This window comes from Lacerta agilis, chromosome 7 (genome assembly GCF_009819535.1).
Source record: "Lacerta agilis isolate rLacAgi1 chromosome 7, rLacAgi1.pri, whole genome shotgun sequence".
Taxonomy (NCBI): domain Eukaryota; kingdom Metazoa; phylum Chordata; class Lepidosauria; order Squamata; family Lacertidae; genus Lacerta; species Lacerta agilis.
This window is the reverse complement of record NC_046318.1, coordinates 9,876,085-9,891,571: the sequence shown is the minus strand read 5'-3', so window position 1 is coordinate 9,891,571 and position 15,487 is coordinate 9,876,085. Positions and strand designations below refer to the sequence as shown.

The window sequence follows — 15,487 nt, the reverse complement described above, 5'->3', positions numbered from 1 at the left end:
GACTTTGGACATGCCTGGCTTAGAAGCAAATTTAAAAACTGAGTTTAATGGAGCTTACTTCCAATTATTAGGACTAGGATTGCAACTTTAATGGATCTGGATTTATTAAATATAGTGCATTTAATTTTACCTCCAGTTTTTAGTATGAGGAGGACCCTGTTCAACCCGAAGTAAAGCATAGCGAGCAGCATTCAAGGACAAACCCCGGATTCCGTCTCCCCACTCTTTTTCAGCTCTTAAAAGAAGAAATAAAAAGGAGAGTAAAAAAAAAAATTGTATGTTTATGATAATACCTCTATTGCTTCACTAAACATAAGACATAAGACAATACATAGAAATATATCGGGTCTAGACTGACACAACTTTACAGTTTATTTTAAACAGCTATTCTTCCCGACTGTAAATCCATGAAAGAATATATTTAAACCACTGCTTTCATGTGGAAGTGTTTGAAACACAGTAAAGGTGAATTCATTTAAATGAAAACGTATGAGTACGAGAACTTTTACAAAACGCCAGAAATTTAATTTATTTTGGTGGGTTTGGAATTAGATTATATTGGATGAAAGTGATAAATGAGGGGGAAAAAATGAATTTTCTATTACTTTGCAGCCAATTTATATCCTCTTTAAGTCCTGGTCTATGTTTTAGTCTTTAGTAGATGATGAAGCAACTGGAATGGATGAACTGGGCTTCCAGATACAAATGACAAAGACTTACATGATACATAATCTGCCAGGAACTTTCATGCCTCACTGGAACCAGTGGGGAGTTGCACAAGCACAGAGCATCATGTTCATTTCAAAAAGCTTGAACAGGACACGTTATTGATGTATTGCATCCTGAATCATCCCAATTTGATCCCACTCTAATAACTGTTCCTAGAGAAGGCACCTCTGCATATTCATATTAACTGGTTCCTTTTTCCACTGGTGCCCAGTTTGTGGAATAATTTCCTAGGTGAGCCACATGCCATGCCAGCATGAGCCCTCCTATATGTAATTCATATATTTTGCTGAAAACCCCAATAAGGTATGGAAAACACACTTACTTTTCCTATAGAAGTTGATGGGAGGTATTTGTTTTTCTGGGTGAAATTTAATAGAAGTTATACAGATATGCAAGGAAGTGCAGGAAGAATATCCCTTTTTAATTTATTGTTTGAGCAACTACATTGAAGATCAGATAAATATGTATTCTTACCCTCTATATTCTATGTATTTGTAAATGCATCCTGCTATTAGCATGGCTATCAAAGCATAGTACCAAGAGCAAATGAACATCAAGGCAAGACACAAACTCATCCCCAAGAATGAGAGAGTCCTAAAAGAAACACATAACACAAGTTGTTAACATTCATGCTGTACAAGTAGATATTATACACAAATACACGAGTCAACCCAGATTGGGGGGAAGAAGAAAGAGAAACAGCCAGTAGAATATTCCTGTTTTTCCCATTTTCCTGCCCCAATCTCTCTGTACTAAATGAATTATGAAATGTACAATACAACCCACTAGTGTGTTAACAATGCCAAATTTCACTGCATAATTGTAGCCACCACATAATAGTCACACCCTATTTTTTCACTCCGAAAATTCATTGCATAATTGTTGTTTTGTAACTTCTGAGGCTCTGCTGGCCTCAGGCCCCTTCCTTTCCTTCTCCAGCTGCCACTGCCCTTGGTCCCCTTGTACCTCAGGAACTTCTTGCAAACCAAGAAGGGGAAGCAGTGGGTGAGCAAAAACCTTCACCGCGCCCCCTTTCCTGCCCCCCAGCAGAACCTTCAGGAGGGCACATGGCCTGGGGCGGGGGGCCTCAATGGGATGACAGGCTGAGCTGCTCACCCCTGAACCCCTTTTGGAAAGCCTGTGCTCTGGCATGGGGCTTTTCTTATAAGAGAAAATGGCATTAAAAATGTGACAATTATGCTATGACAAGAGCTCAATAAATAAATCTAGTTTCTCATTTGCTTCACTCTGAACATGAGTAATTGGCAAAATGTGTGGGGAAAACCCTTTCTAATTTTCTTTACATTCTAATTTGTCCCATGAAATCTACTACTCATGCCTATACTGTTTAACAGCAGCTATCTTTGTGTTCTTGTTTGCATTTATCTACCCTCCTGTTCTTCTATAGACTAATAGGAAACAACTGAATAACCAACACAGAAATCCATTTTTCTTTCCCTTGCTCCTTACAGGAATTTTGTGTTCTCTTACAGCTTTCTTGCATGCATACACCCACCCAATACAATGTCCACTAAACCTAAAAAGATCATAGCCCTATAAAACAAATGCTTGTTTTTGTACTTCAAAAAATAAATTTGTAAAGAACATGCTGTACCAGTGATAATACTTGAAGCGAGGTCTCCAATTTGGTGTACGGAGCAGAGTTTGAACTGCACATGCCAAGTTCACAAACAGATAGCACATAAGGAAAAACCTACAAAAGAAAAATATATTTACAACTGACATGAGTATCACCACCCATTCTAATCTTGGGGACAGAGATAAGTTACCGGTAGAGCAGAGATAGTTAGGTGAAAGGAAAAGGAGGGAGAAAAGTGACACAGACAAAGTGATAAAGTTCAATTCTCCTAAGGATACAACGGGTTAGCCTCATAACCTGTAATCAAGGAGTGAGGAAGATGACCCACATATCTGCCTGTGCTGCATTATTTCAAAAGTGCAGGGTTGTCCAAAACATACCACAACAACTGGGCTTGGAGGGGTGAAGGAAGTTGTAGTCCTACAACAAATTCCATCTACATCTTGGACCAGGGATGGACAAGCTTTTCTGGGTCGGGGAAGTGGTTGGAGGCCAGATTTAGCAGTGGGAAGGCAAAAGTGGACAGATAACCCCCCCTCTCCTCTTCTCTTCTTTCCTTCCCAAGCATCCATCCATCCATCCATCATCATCATTCTCTCTCTCTCTCTCTCTCTCTCTCTCACACACACACACACACACACATTATATACAGCAAGGATAGGAATTTTCTTTTTTTTGCTTATAGGCCAGAGTCTCATCTCTCTATTCCTGGAGGGGTAAATTTGACAGGTGGGCAAGGACTTCAAAGCACAGTACATACATGGCTTTCCAACATTCAGTGGGCAGCAGGGAGCCTACAGATGCTACAAGGGTTGCCTACATGTGTCCTATAGTAATATAATACACTTTGGTGAGGGAAGAATAGCCCATTACACTTGTCATCAGGCTACTGCTAAAAATGGCCTCACTGTGCCATGCAACGTAACATGAAATATCACTTACTACAGCCTAGTAATTAGCAAGTCATTTGGCAACAATGAATTGATGGAATTTCATGAAGAGAAGCGAGAAAGCTCCTTTCCCTTGCTCCTTTGCCACCCAACCTTATCTGCTAACCATGGAAGGAAAGGTCCTTCCTCTGCTTGATGAAAGGCTTTTTTTTTTTTTTTAAACCTTGCCTGCTAAAAGGCTAGTCGTCTATGTTTCCATGCTGGCTGCAGAGGCTTCCCTTTTCTCTCTTTTGATGAAGCTACAACTTTCTTCACTTTCTCATTCCTCTCCCACTGGCCTGTTGCAAAATTCTTCTACTTGGCTTTTTATCGACACTTGTAATCTTTAATTCCCTTGATCTTTTCAAATTACAGTACTGTTTTACAAATGGTTGCACACTATGTTAACTTCTATTAACTTCTAAATGCCTTCACTGTTGCACCTTCTTATCAGTTCTTTCTACGTCCCTTTGTTCTCACTTCACCCCTACAGTGCCCTTGTACCCTGAAACTACAAGATTGCATCCTCTCTTTCCTGACTACCCATTCTACCTCGCAAGTCTCTTACAAGTCACTCAAACACTCTGCATCAAAATTCGTGTAAGCATCATAAATTAAACAGTAACTGTAATATTACTACTACTACTACTACTTATTATTATTATTTCAAAATAAATTACAAAAAATATAGGTAAAACCTATATACACATGCTTACATGGAAAGGATTGGAGCTACACTGTCCAGGGAAGCTATGAGAATGCCTATCTCACAAATCAACGCAGTGAGAAGCAAAGCCCATGTTGGTTCTCCATTTGCTTTTCCATGACCAAACACCTTTTTTAAAAAGAAAGAGAAAAATAAACACAGAAAGGATTAATGCTTTAATCTATCTGAAACACATACATTTCAAAAATGCATGGCATGAACTTAATGTAAGTGAATATTACAGGGCCCAATGTAAAGAGTCAAACTATTATTTGTTACACACAAACCTCAAGCAGCATAAATCAAGTGGAGCTTACTGTTTTCCCTTCAGTTGCACTAGCAGACCACAGTCACATCTGCACCATACACCAAAAAAATATAGGAACTGTAGTTTACCCCTCACACAGCTACAATTCACAGCACACTTAACAAACCACAGCTGTGGGTGTGGCACATCTTACAAATATTACATCAAATACCACCTATCACAACAGCAAGGGAAGTGATATATACTGGTACATCACTACAGCTAAAGTGAGAGGCTGGAATTGGGCTACCCAACAGATTTGGGGGTTTTTTTAAATCAAAATTGTAAAAGCACTGAAAATTTTGAAGGCAAAAACTCACTTGAAGAAATGGTACTATGCCATCTCTTGCAATTGCCTGTAGCAGCCGGGGAGCACCAGTGAGGCTCTGGAGACCAGCACCACATGTGGAAAAGAATGAGCCAATCACAATGACCCACGGAGAGGGCCATGCCAACGTACCAATCACCAGGTTTCCATTAACTGCTTGTCCAAATCTTGTGGAGAAAGATCATATGCAACATTAAACAAGGAAAAAAAGTTAAGTAACTTATACAAATATGAGTCTGCTTCTCTCCCCCCCCCCCATTTTTAATTTTTTTTTTAGGGCTATGTTATTTCTAGAAAAACATGCATTGGCAACATGGACACACATGCAGGATGAATAAAAGTGCAACTTAAAGCAGGCAACAGATTTCCATTCCAGATTATCTTGAATTATCTATATCAACTTCTCCAATATACACTTTAATATTCTGTTGGAAGCCGCCCAGAGTGGCTGGGAAAACCCAGCCAGATGGGCGGGGTATAAATAATAAATTTATTATTATTATTCCCAATCTCACATTTTCATCCACTTAAACTGATATGAACAGGAAGCCTTTGAAATTATGTAGCAAAAAGCCCCCACTGTTACATACTTGTCTCTCAAGACGACTCCTTCTATACAGGCTCCAAAAAGTACTATGCAGGACAAATCTGCAATTAAGACTCAAGGAACTTAGAAGGAACATAAATTGGAAAGGGGGGTGGACAGGAGGTCCACAAGAACACCTGGGAAGCATTAGAAGAACAGCACGCATTACTGCACATCCCAAGGAAAGCTAACCACTGATTTCATTGGGAAAGATTTTAACTTCCACACTGAATTTGGCAGAGTATTTAAACTTTGACTGTACTATATTCTATTTCTATACCTAAAATGAAAAAAAATCAGAATAGAAAAGGGGAGATCTTCCCTCCAAGAATTCACGTTTTTGCTTCATTATTTGCTCCATTACAGATACTTATTGTTTTCATATATCTCTGGTTAAATTTAATGTTATAAAACAAACCGTACTATAATGGTTCACATGTTTCCATCTATAATAGCATAAAGCTCTTATATCTATCTACCAATATTAATGCTGCAAATCCCATTGGTTTTATCAATCCGTCAAAATGAGGTGTAGCTTCCAAATAGACTAAGAGATGTACTATTCCTGGAGAAGCGGCTTATGCTTTCTGCTTAAAGATTCATCAAATCCCAATAACCCTACTCATATTGAAAATAAAATATTTAGGATTCCCTCATAACCACATTTTACTATCATATGTCAGCCACCTGTGCATTCTCAAAACAAAAATCTAATTAAACAAACCAAGAATATGAAATCTAGACACCCGCAAATTGCATTAAAAGGATACAGATAAATGATGTTGTTAAAATGGCCAGAATTGTTCCAGTTGGAATAGCTTTTTGAGCATCCCGAAGATCTCCTGACCTGTTTGAACCTGCCATAATGCCTAAAATACATACAGAAATAGAAAAAAATGGGATGCTATATAGTTTCCGATTATTCCAGTTATATTAAGTTGATAGATGCAACCTGTCATTAAAGCAACAACCATAACATACTACTACCAGAACAAGCAAAGGGCTTTTATCTGGTCAATCACACCTTTAGCAGAGAGCTGCAAAGGGAGAAGGGAATGGAATAACAGCATCAAGACTTGGTGGAGACTATTAAGAAGGTCTGCATATGATGATCCTTCAAGAGTCAAATGTTCCAAAAGTCCTTTCCAACTGTCAGTTCTACAAACAGTCACAGTGGCTGCGTTTGCACATCACATTAAACCAAAACTTAGCACAAATATGCAAATGGCTGCTTTGCCTCTCCCTGGGCTTTTTAGAGAAGCAGCTAAGCTATGGGACTGCTGATCACATTGCCTGAGCCTGGGATTGTGGGCAAGGTGTCCTCCTTAACCAAAACCACAAGACACACCTTACCTATAGCTCATGATTACATGGGAGAGCTTAACTATGATCTCAGCTTCAGACAACATGCTAAGCTGCTGCCCGTGCTGACCTAAAGAGTATAGGGAGAAACAAAGCAGATGCAAACTCCCCATTGGGAGTCAGTGCAGTCGTGGTAAGCCATACTGTGACTTACAATGATGTGAGAACCAGGTCAATGTCAATACATTGGTCATAGTCACATACAATGCTAAACAAAACCATGGCTTAGCATGAACATTCTGGGCAGAAGCTCGGAACTGCTTTGTTCCTTCCCAACCCTTTTTGCTCAGTGCAGCGCAGAGCTAAGCCACGTTTTGGCTGAGTGTGCAGTTCAAACCTGGGGTTGTGGTTAAGCTCTCTCCTCCTTAACCAAGAGCTGTAGTCAAAGTTTGTTCTTGGCCACATTTTGCAGTGAGCCAAAGGCTTCCATGCCTAATCTATGAGGCTGCTAGACAGAAAAGGGTCTTCTCTGTTTAGAAAATTAGTTCAGGCTATGTATTTGGAGAAATACTGTGCCTTTCAAATTTTGCTGGTTCCAAAGGTTCCAAAGGCTTTTGGACTATTGGGTAAAGGCTGGAAAAGCCAAGGACTACTGAAGAAAAAGATGCCTAAGGATAGATAATTCTCCTTTATATGTCATTTTTATTTTCTTTACTTTTTTTCTTTCCCTCACTACTTGTTTTCTTTATTGATATCTGGTCTTGGCTACAAAGTCTATAAATATAATATTAATAAAATTATTATTTTAAAAAATATAATTAGTTGATGATTTGTTTACTAATGCTGCAAATGCTGTATTTTTATAAATTATTTTTTTAAGAAAAATGTTTTCTATGTATTATGGTTTTCCAATAGAGAATAATAAAAAATAATAAATGCAAAACAAGCAACAGAAAAGTACTGGCAGAAGCAGAAAATATCTTTTAGTGCAAATATAAATTTAGAATAAAATAACCATGTTTTGAGAACAATATTTGGTGATACTCAAATAAACTATAATTAGCTGTAGTCAATGTCTCTTTTGTGGACACAGACTTATGAACATAATAACGACCTTGTTTGATACATTATACAGCCCAGGCTACCTGTTTGGAATCTGAACTGAGAGAAGAATACATTTTAATCATATTATGAAGAAAATTACACTGTAGCAAACCTCTAGCAACAAGTCTGCAATCCATTCTGGCAAGGCTAAGAAGCAACCCTAAAGGCTTGCCAAAATGAATGTTTCTTCCCTATTTTACAAGCAAGCTTCACTCCTGAAGAAAAGACATATAAACCAAAAGGTTCAAACCAAAGTTTACCTCTATACTTTGAAAAAGGAGAAGAAAAGTGTTATGACCATAAAGGAAGGAGCGAAGATGTCAGTACAAAAGTTCAGCTTGTGCTGTACAAGAGACTTCTATGGAAGAGTTCCAGCAATACTTTTCAGCCAATTAGCTAATATCAGGACATGGATGACCTTAGCAAATGTATTATGTCCCAATAGTATTCATTACATGAGAGAACAAGTTCGGACAGCTTCTTCCATTTCTTGCAGGAATCAAAGCAACACAAAGCAAGACAATGCCTTTATTTTTACAGACATGGAAAGAGATGCCAACAAAATTCCAGTTCATTCCCTGTTTTGGCAGTCATACTAAAATAATATGCTCTATCTCTTCTGCAGGACTTGTTCATATTGCGTACCCAAAAATACTTCTCTCACACCAAAAAAACCTAAATGCTGAATATACTCAAGATTTTCACACACACACAAATTCTTATTTCTTTGTTCTTACTACCGTAAATTAAATTAAAGTAAGAAGGATGAAATGAGACTAAAGAATGCCCATTAATCTAAAGCACTGGCTCTATACCCTTTAAAGTCCTGTGGACATCTGTGGAATGTCCCATCAGTTCCAGATGGTGAGCAGCAGACACACAAAAGGGAGGCAAGACTAATTACTGCTTTCTATGAAATTTAGATGCAACTTTCAAGAAAGGTCTCTTCTTGCCTCCATGAAAAATACAGAGCTGCTTTGCACCAGAGAGGGTGTTTAACTCAGAACATTCTACTTCCTAAATTGTTGTTTCCTGCCTTCAACGCAGACACACGGCTCACTGCATCCAACAGCATCCAAATGTAGGCAAAACCAGCTCCCTCCACCTCAGGAGACCTCATTTGTAACAGTCACATCAGTTTGGGCAAAGTCATGCCAAAGTCATCTTTCTGGTTTGCCATCTTGATTCAAGACAGCACCCAGTATCAAAACAAAGATGAAGACTGCTGCCTCCATCTCAGGAGCGCTTGTACCAAGTTAGGTGACAATATTTTGAGAGGCATCCACTTCAACACAGTTGTGATCTGTTACACCAAATTGGGCAATAGCACCTTCAGAGTCATCCAATTATGTACAGTTTGGACTTGTAGCACCAAATTGGGCAAAGTCACATGAAACTGGGTGATATTTTCAGCAGCATCCACACCAGTGCAGTTTGGGCCCGCCACACCAAACTGGGCAAAGTCATGTTTTGGTCCGATACCTTAATTCACAATGGCACCTGGCATCCAAATGTCAGTGAAGACCACCCCCACAACCTCAGGGACCCTCATGCAGAGTTTAATGATGCCAACTCGACAGGTGTCTGAACCCATAGAGAACGGGCGGGCAGATAAATAGACAGACCATTTCCCAAAATATATAGGATTTTTTTGTAAACCATTTAGGTTGTTGTTGTTCTTTTAACCAATCAAGCAGTATATACATTTTGTTAAGTAAGGAAGAAATTATGTGAGTAGTGGAACAGAACTGAAGGCCTTAACTGAACAGCCTCACATACCACTGAAGCTCTGACCTGGATAGCTCGGTTCAGTTAGGGACCCCCAAGGAAAAACTGCTATGTGCCTCTCCTCTTAGTTCCATTCCAGGAAGCTATGCAATGTCTTAAGAGCTCCAGGGACCTGAAGGTTCAGCTAACTCCAGCTCCACATAGCATCTGACCCCAGGAAGCCCTGGCAATCTGATGCCAAAGACAATCTCTGTCTCCTTTTCTCACACTCCAAGGCACTTCTCTTTCTTATTTCATCTCTGTTCCCATTTTTTTCCAGTTAACCTCACTGCTGCTAACAACACACACTTAACTCTCCATATACCAATAAGGCTGTACATATCTGTCTAGCATCTCTTGCCACCCATCTGCAGATAAGCTGCCAGTATTATTTGTATGCTGCTTGTTTAACCACTATTTTTTGTTCTGTAATAATCTGCACACTGCAACAATCTTTCTATTTTGTAATGAAGTAGTACATTCTTTGATTCTCAACTCTTGACTGTTGTCTGATTACCCCATGTGTTAGTAATATTACTGCGTCTAAACTAAGTATCTCATTATATGTGCTGGCAGAAAGCACATTTACATGCACTTTTTTTTTACATGTATGTGCAACTGGGACACACAGAGCTGAGTTAGGCAAATTAAATCCAATATGCAATTCTAATCAATACACAGAGAACCACTTCAGTTATCAGAGAGAGAAAGAGGGGAGGGGAACTATACCTGTCACAGATGGAAAATAAATTCCTACTAGCATGGTAAAATAGGTCATGATATCCGAATACACATAGTTTTTAATTTTCACATCTGTCTCTTCTAAAACAGGAACTGATGGCTGATCCTGTTTCTCCACAATTGCAAATTTGTCTCCATATACACTCCACAAATTATCTGTGAGGAATAAGAACAAAAGTTTACTCACTCAGGCCAGCATCTAAACATATATGAACACTAGCTCTCATGCAAATCATTCACTCTTCCTCAAAATATAGTTCTCTTATCAATAAGAAAACCTTATTCGTTTTGACCACTTGAAGTTTATTAGGCATATAACGTTTATTAGGCATATAACAAAAAAGTGTGATGAATGTATTCCGCATCCTGCAGAAGTCAGCAGTAAAGCATTTGCTAACTGTAAATGGAACTAGATTTCAAGTGAAGGCAGGGCTGGGGCACACTGGGCTTTGAGTGCACTTGTCATGTGTTATCTTCTGAGCAGTTGCAGAATGTAGTATAAACAGTTCATTTTCACTTGTAAAACTGGCAACACTGACCTGTATGGCCAATAATTTGTGTTCTTTTTCTTTTCTTTTTCAGGAGAAAGTGCATATTATGTGGCACAAATAAATCATACTGACAAGTTACAAGTAGGTAGCCGTGTTGGTCTGCTATAGTCAAAACAAAATAAAGCATGCACACAAAAGCTCACACCAAGAACAAACTTAGTTGGTCTCTAAGGAGCTACTGGAAGGAATTTTTTATTTTTTATTTTGCTCATACTGACAAATCTGCATAAAAGTAATGAAATGGACTGCATGAAGAAAGGGTGTTAAGGACACTTCTTGCAAGGATACCAGTTAGTCTATTTTTTAATTATTTGTATTTTGACAAAGTAATATTCATAAATAAATAAGAATAAAAATGTGCACCCCACTACCGAGACCATTCAATTGTAACCATCCAACCTCCCAAAATTTCAACACCTCTTGAAATGGTTTGACCTCCTTCCGTTTCAACAGTACAAATTCTACAAACACCTTCCATATCTCCTCAAAATCATTTCTCCTGCATATTCCCCACCTTACCTTAATGGCACATGTTAATTTATCATTAATACCTATATCCCACACCTCTTTATACCATTCTTCCATTTTATATTCTGCTTGCCCCTTCCCCTTTCTAACTACAATCATTCGTGCAGCTGTCAATAAGTTTGAGAGCAAGTCCTTCATAGCCTGCTAGGAAGGACACTAGTTAGTCTAGAGCCGGCAGTGAACTAAGGACCAGTTCATATGGGAAGTGTCATTTGCACATGCACAAACAACCCAGGCAAACTGAGCAATCGCAACAGTCTGAAGAGAATGTGTTCGGGCAGCAATAAGTACAAACTGATGCTAAAAAGAGCAGGAGTTAAAAGGCTTCCTTACTGTACTCCTATCAGTAGAAAACATTTGGGTCACATACTTTCTGCATGTGTGGATAAAGGTGCAGTTGTCACCTCACAAGATGTAAACTCACCAAGGAAGACTCCGCTTGCGACTCCTGGAATCCCCTGGATTTCTGTGACGTTGTTTAGAATGAAATATTCATCACACGTGGCATTTAAAAGTAGGCTACCACAGAAATTTTCCCACAGCTTGGTAGTCACTGTCATATTGTTTTCTTCATAATATTTGACACAAGGAAAATCAGTATCTCTTACTAATGTACGATTTCCAAGGAGGCAAACGCTAGAACACAAAATAAAAATCAATCAAATGCTAAATGTGATTTAACAAATTTTTATCATTTGATTTAACAAGTATGTTCAAGCTAGGATAACTGTAGTTACATAGTAAAGCCAAGAATGCTGCCCCATTTGGGGAAAATGTATTTTTCTCCTAGCAGAGCATTTTGAAAAATAAAGACTTTTTAGAAACATGCATGTTCTCACTTCCACTTTACCGGTAGTACCTGCCTGTTCATCAGTACATGTGTTCAACGATTAATGAAGTCATGTAAAAAAAGCAAGTTAAGTGAGTGATGTCTGGCACAAAACCTACATTTAAGTGCACATGAGTATATTTGCACAGAAGTATTTAGCTTGCCCTTCTAAGGAGAGGTATTTCCTTAGAAGGCTTACAAGTTGTTAAAAATCACAATGTCAAAAAATCACCATCATCAAGAAAAACACAGCAGAGAAAGGAGTAACATATAATAAAACACAACAGGCTGTATCCAACATGGCAGTTCCACTCGCACAACAAATTTATTTGCAGACAACGGAACTTCCTCTCCCTTTCCTGTCCCTTCAAGCCCTCCACACACTCACTAAATCTGCTCCGGAGGACTGGGGGATCCTCTGGAGCAGATTGTGGGAGCACAGGGGAGAGGACAAGAAATGGTTGTCCCATTGTGCGAGCAGAACTCCACTTGTGCAGCACTGGGTATAATCAGAGCTGTCAAACTTCCTTTTTTTTTGCATTGGGAAACAGCCATAGCTGTCAACTTTCCCTTTTTTTTGCAATGGGAAACAGCGCGGGAATAAGGGAATTTCCCGCAAAAAGGGAAAGTTGACAGCTATGGGTATAATCCAATCTTCAGATAAAGGATCGGCCGGCTGGGCCTGCTGGAATAAAAAGTCGTCGACAACTAGAGAGGTAACCACCCCAACTGTCACCAGGATGGGAGCATCGAGCTCTTCCTTTCTCTCAGTCCCTGCTAGGCTCTCCAGATTCAGCTTAGAGTGTCTTCCAGCTACACTAATAAAGGACATGGGAGTTTGGGAAGGTTCTGATGACTCAGGGGGCTCATTGAGTTCAGGAATTCAATTTTTTGCTTCAATGTCTGAACCAAGTAAATTCCAGATATTTAAAGCATGCTGAAATAATAATCACAGATCTAAAAAAAATTTATCCTTTACTTACGGAAAGTTTGGTGGTTCAAAAGCAGTTTTAATAACCCCAGCATAAATGGCAAAAATTGAAAGAATTACACAAGCCAAAAAGACGAGGGCAAGCTTATTGACGTATTTGACTCCCACAAAAACAACGAGGGCCATCAGAGCAAGGATGCATGTCCCATAAACTCTCATGTTGTTTAACATGGCTTCCTCGCCGCCTTCAAAAATAGCAGCATTGGGGGAAATGTATTTCTGTAGGGAAAACAAGTATCAGAAAGCTTTTAGCACATAATTCCAAGACAGTTAACTTTCAGATCACTTAAGTAATCAAAGAACAGCAAGACTGCTACCTCAAAAAGTTAGCTTTTAAAACAAAGCTGGGGGAAATTAGTCCTTGACAACCATTTCATCATTTGGAGAATTAGGATTTTTCTTTTATTTCAACATGGTTTCAGAAAATAAAACTTGGAAATATAATCTGAAAAATATCTGTGCAAGTTAATCTATTTATTAAGTTTGCATAAAAGTGCTTATAGGCAAAATATCTCTGAAGCAAAAATCTTATATCAGGTGTAACATGTGGACTTTCAGGTGCTGCCGTGACTCCATTCTCCATCAACCCCAACCAGCATGGCCAACACTCAAGGATGATGGCCAACATCTGGAGAGCCATAAGCTCACCAAATCTGGTTTAAATTATTCATGAAACACAGCAAGCATCATTCTTTCAAGAATGAATTTCTTCTGTGTAAAAGAAGAGGATAACAGCTCTCTTTAAGGTAATTCTTGCCACCAGCTATTTTCATAAATGCATGCATGGTACACAAGTGTGTGTGTGTGCACATGAGATAGCACATATATTGCCCAATTAACTCAGGGAAGTCTTTAAAAAAGTAAATGTTTTTATCTAATAATTAAATATTGTTATCACAATTTTAATTATTATTAATTTGATTTCTTATCAACCCTTCACCATAAGGGCCCAGAGTACAGTACAAAATAAAAATACAGTATTATGGTCTGTGCCCCTTCATTTCAGACAGTATGTTATTCTATAAATAAAATTCATTGTGGACATGTATTTCTCCAAGTCTCACAGCTCTCTCTCTGATGTTTTTAATAAAAACAGTATCGTAATTTATTAGAAAGCAGAGGATGTGTAGTTAGTGCTACATTAATGTTATCAGCTTTTTAAATGACAACTTACCAGTAGAATTTCAATTGTGCCAAGAATATACATAGCCCCTGCAAAAGTTGTGCCCAAGTAAAAACAGATTCCCACAGCTCCACCGAATTCTGGCCCTAATGATCTTGAGATCATGTAGTATGAGCCACCAGCTGTGAAATTAACATCAATGAAACACACATTAGCATAATATTTAATGCCACAAGAATATTCAAAACATATTTACACTACTTCATTTATTCAACCACTAATTTCTGTACAGTATACAAAAATGTGAAACAAACAAATGGCATAGAAACATAATTCGACAATAATATAGTTTTAAGAACTGCCTGATGTAGCAGGAGATGGTGACTCCATCGTGTTCAGGTCCACGGCTCATTTGCAGACCACTGAGTGCAGATGTGGATTTCACCCTCTTGTGTGCATGGCACCATGCGTTCACATGTTTATCAGGCAGTGAACAGTGGTTTAGCAAAGATAACACAACAGGAACAGTAGGTACTGCTGGAGTTACAGAGGGTTGGACAGCAGAAGTCTTTGTGGGTCGAACAGATAAAGCCACAAAGATCTAAGTAGGAACTGAAGCAGGAGCCAAAGGCATCAGCGCAGGGAAGAAGCTAGAAACTATAACTGGCAGCTCTTTAGGTAAATCACCCAAAAGATTTGAAGTAATATTTGAGGAATCAGGTGAATGTTTACACGGAAACAGTGGCAGCAGCTGGGCTATGTGATGAAACAGGCAACAAATGCTTGCATGGATCCTTACTAGACACGGGCAAGGATACTACAGAAAGACTGAGAGGACCAGGCCTAAGCAAAGCAGAGTGAGAAAGCGCAGGATCAGGTGGCACAGAAATGGGGAGAGGCTGGGGAAGGAACCTCAAATCCCCAAAATCCATCTTCAGAGAAGACTCCACAAGGGTACACAAAAACTTCAAGCAGAGCCTCTTCATCACAACTGGTCAAAATGAGAAAAGGGCAGGACACTTAACCAGACTCTGGTGGCTCACCTTAAACACAACAGCTTTGGCAATGGCAGTGCCCTCAGCCACAGTATCTGGGATGTAATGGAGGGTGACAGCTTCACCAGTCCCCTTGTTCCCCCCACGCCAATTGGGTTTGGCACCCACGATTGTAGAGGTTGACAGCATCAGAGGAGGGCGGTGCTTATGAGCTGATTTATATGTTGCCTTAAGGGCCTCAGCCTTCAGCAGCTTCCTCTTGTCCACGGCCCAAGACTTCCACAGAGCTACTGCAGCTGTTGGCCTGGAGCTAATGGGGACCACCAAAAAAATGAAATAAAACAGAGCTGCAGTGATCAGCGGACCAAAGA

The 15,487-nt window shown here is 39.2% G+C and overlaps 1 protein-coding gene across 9 annotated transcripts in view; it reads right to left on the bottom strand.

The window, feature by feature from the left end:
* Positions 1–15,487, bottom strand: part of SLC12A7 (solute carrier family 12 member 7) — a 91,119-nt gene that overhangs the window by 22,300 nt on the left and 53,332 nt on the right. For all 9 annotated transcript variants that reach the window (XM_033154341.1, XM_033154349.1, XM_033154342.1 and 6 more), the window contains exons 6-16: positions 14,173–14,303; positions 12,991–13,217; positions 11,603–11,814; positions 10,088–10,255; positions 5,956–6,054; positions 5,190–5,247; positions 4,592–4,766; positions 3,975–4,093; positions 2,345–2,443; positions 1,204–1,323; positions 131–235 (exon numbers count right to left, since the gene is read on the bottom strand). In XM_033154341.1, coding sequence (XP_033010232.1) covers positions 131–235; positions 1,204–1,323; positions 2,345–2,443; positions 3,975–4,093; positions 4,592–4,766; positions 5,190–5,247; positions 5,956–6,054; positions 10,088–10,255; positions 11,603–11,814; positions 12,991–13,217; positions 14,173–14,303 — 1,513 coding nt within the window. The remainder of the gene's footprint in view (positions 1–130; positions 236–1,203; positions 1,324–2,344; positions 2,444–3,974; positions 4,094–4,591; positions 4,767–5,189; positions 5,248–5,955; positions 6,055–10,087; positions 10,256–11,602; positions 11,815–12,990; positions 13,218–14,172; positions 14,304–15,487) is intronic.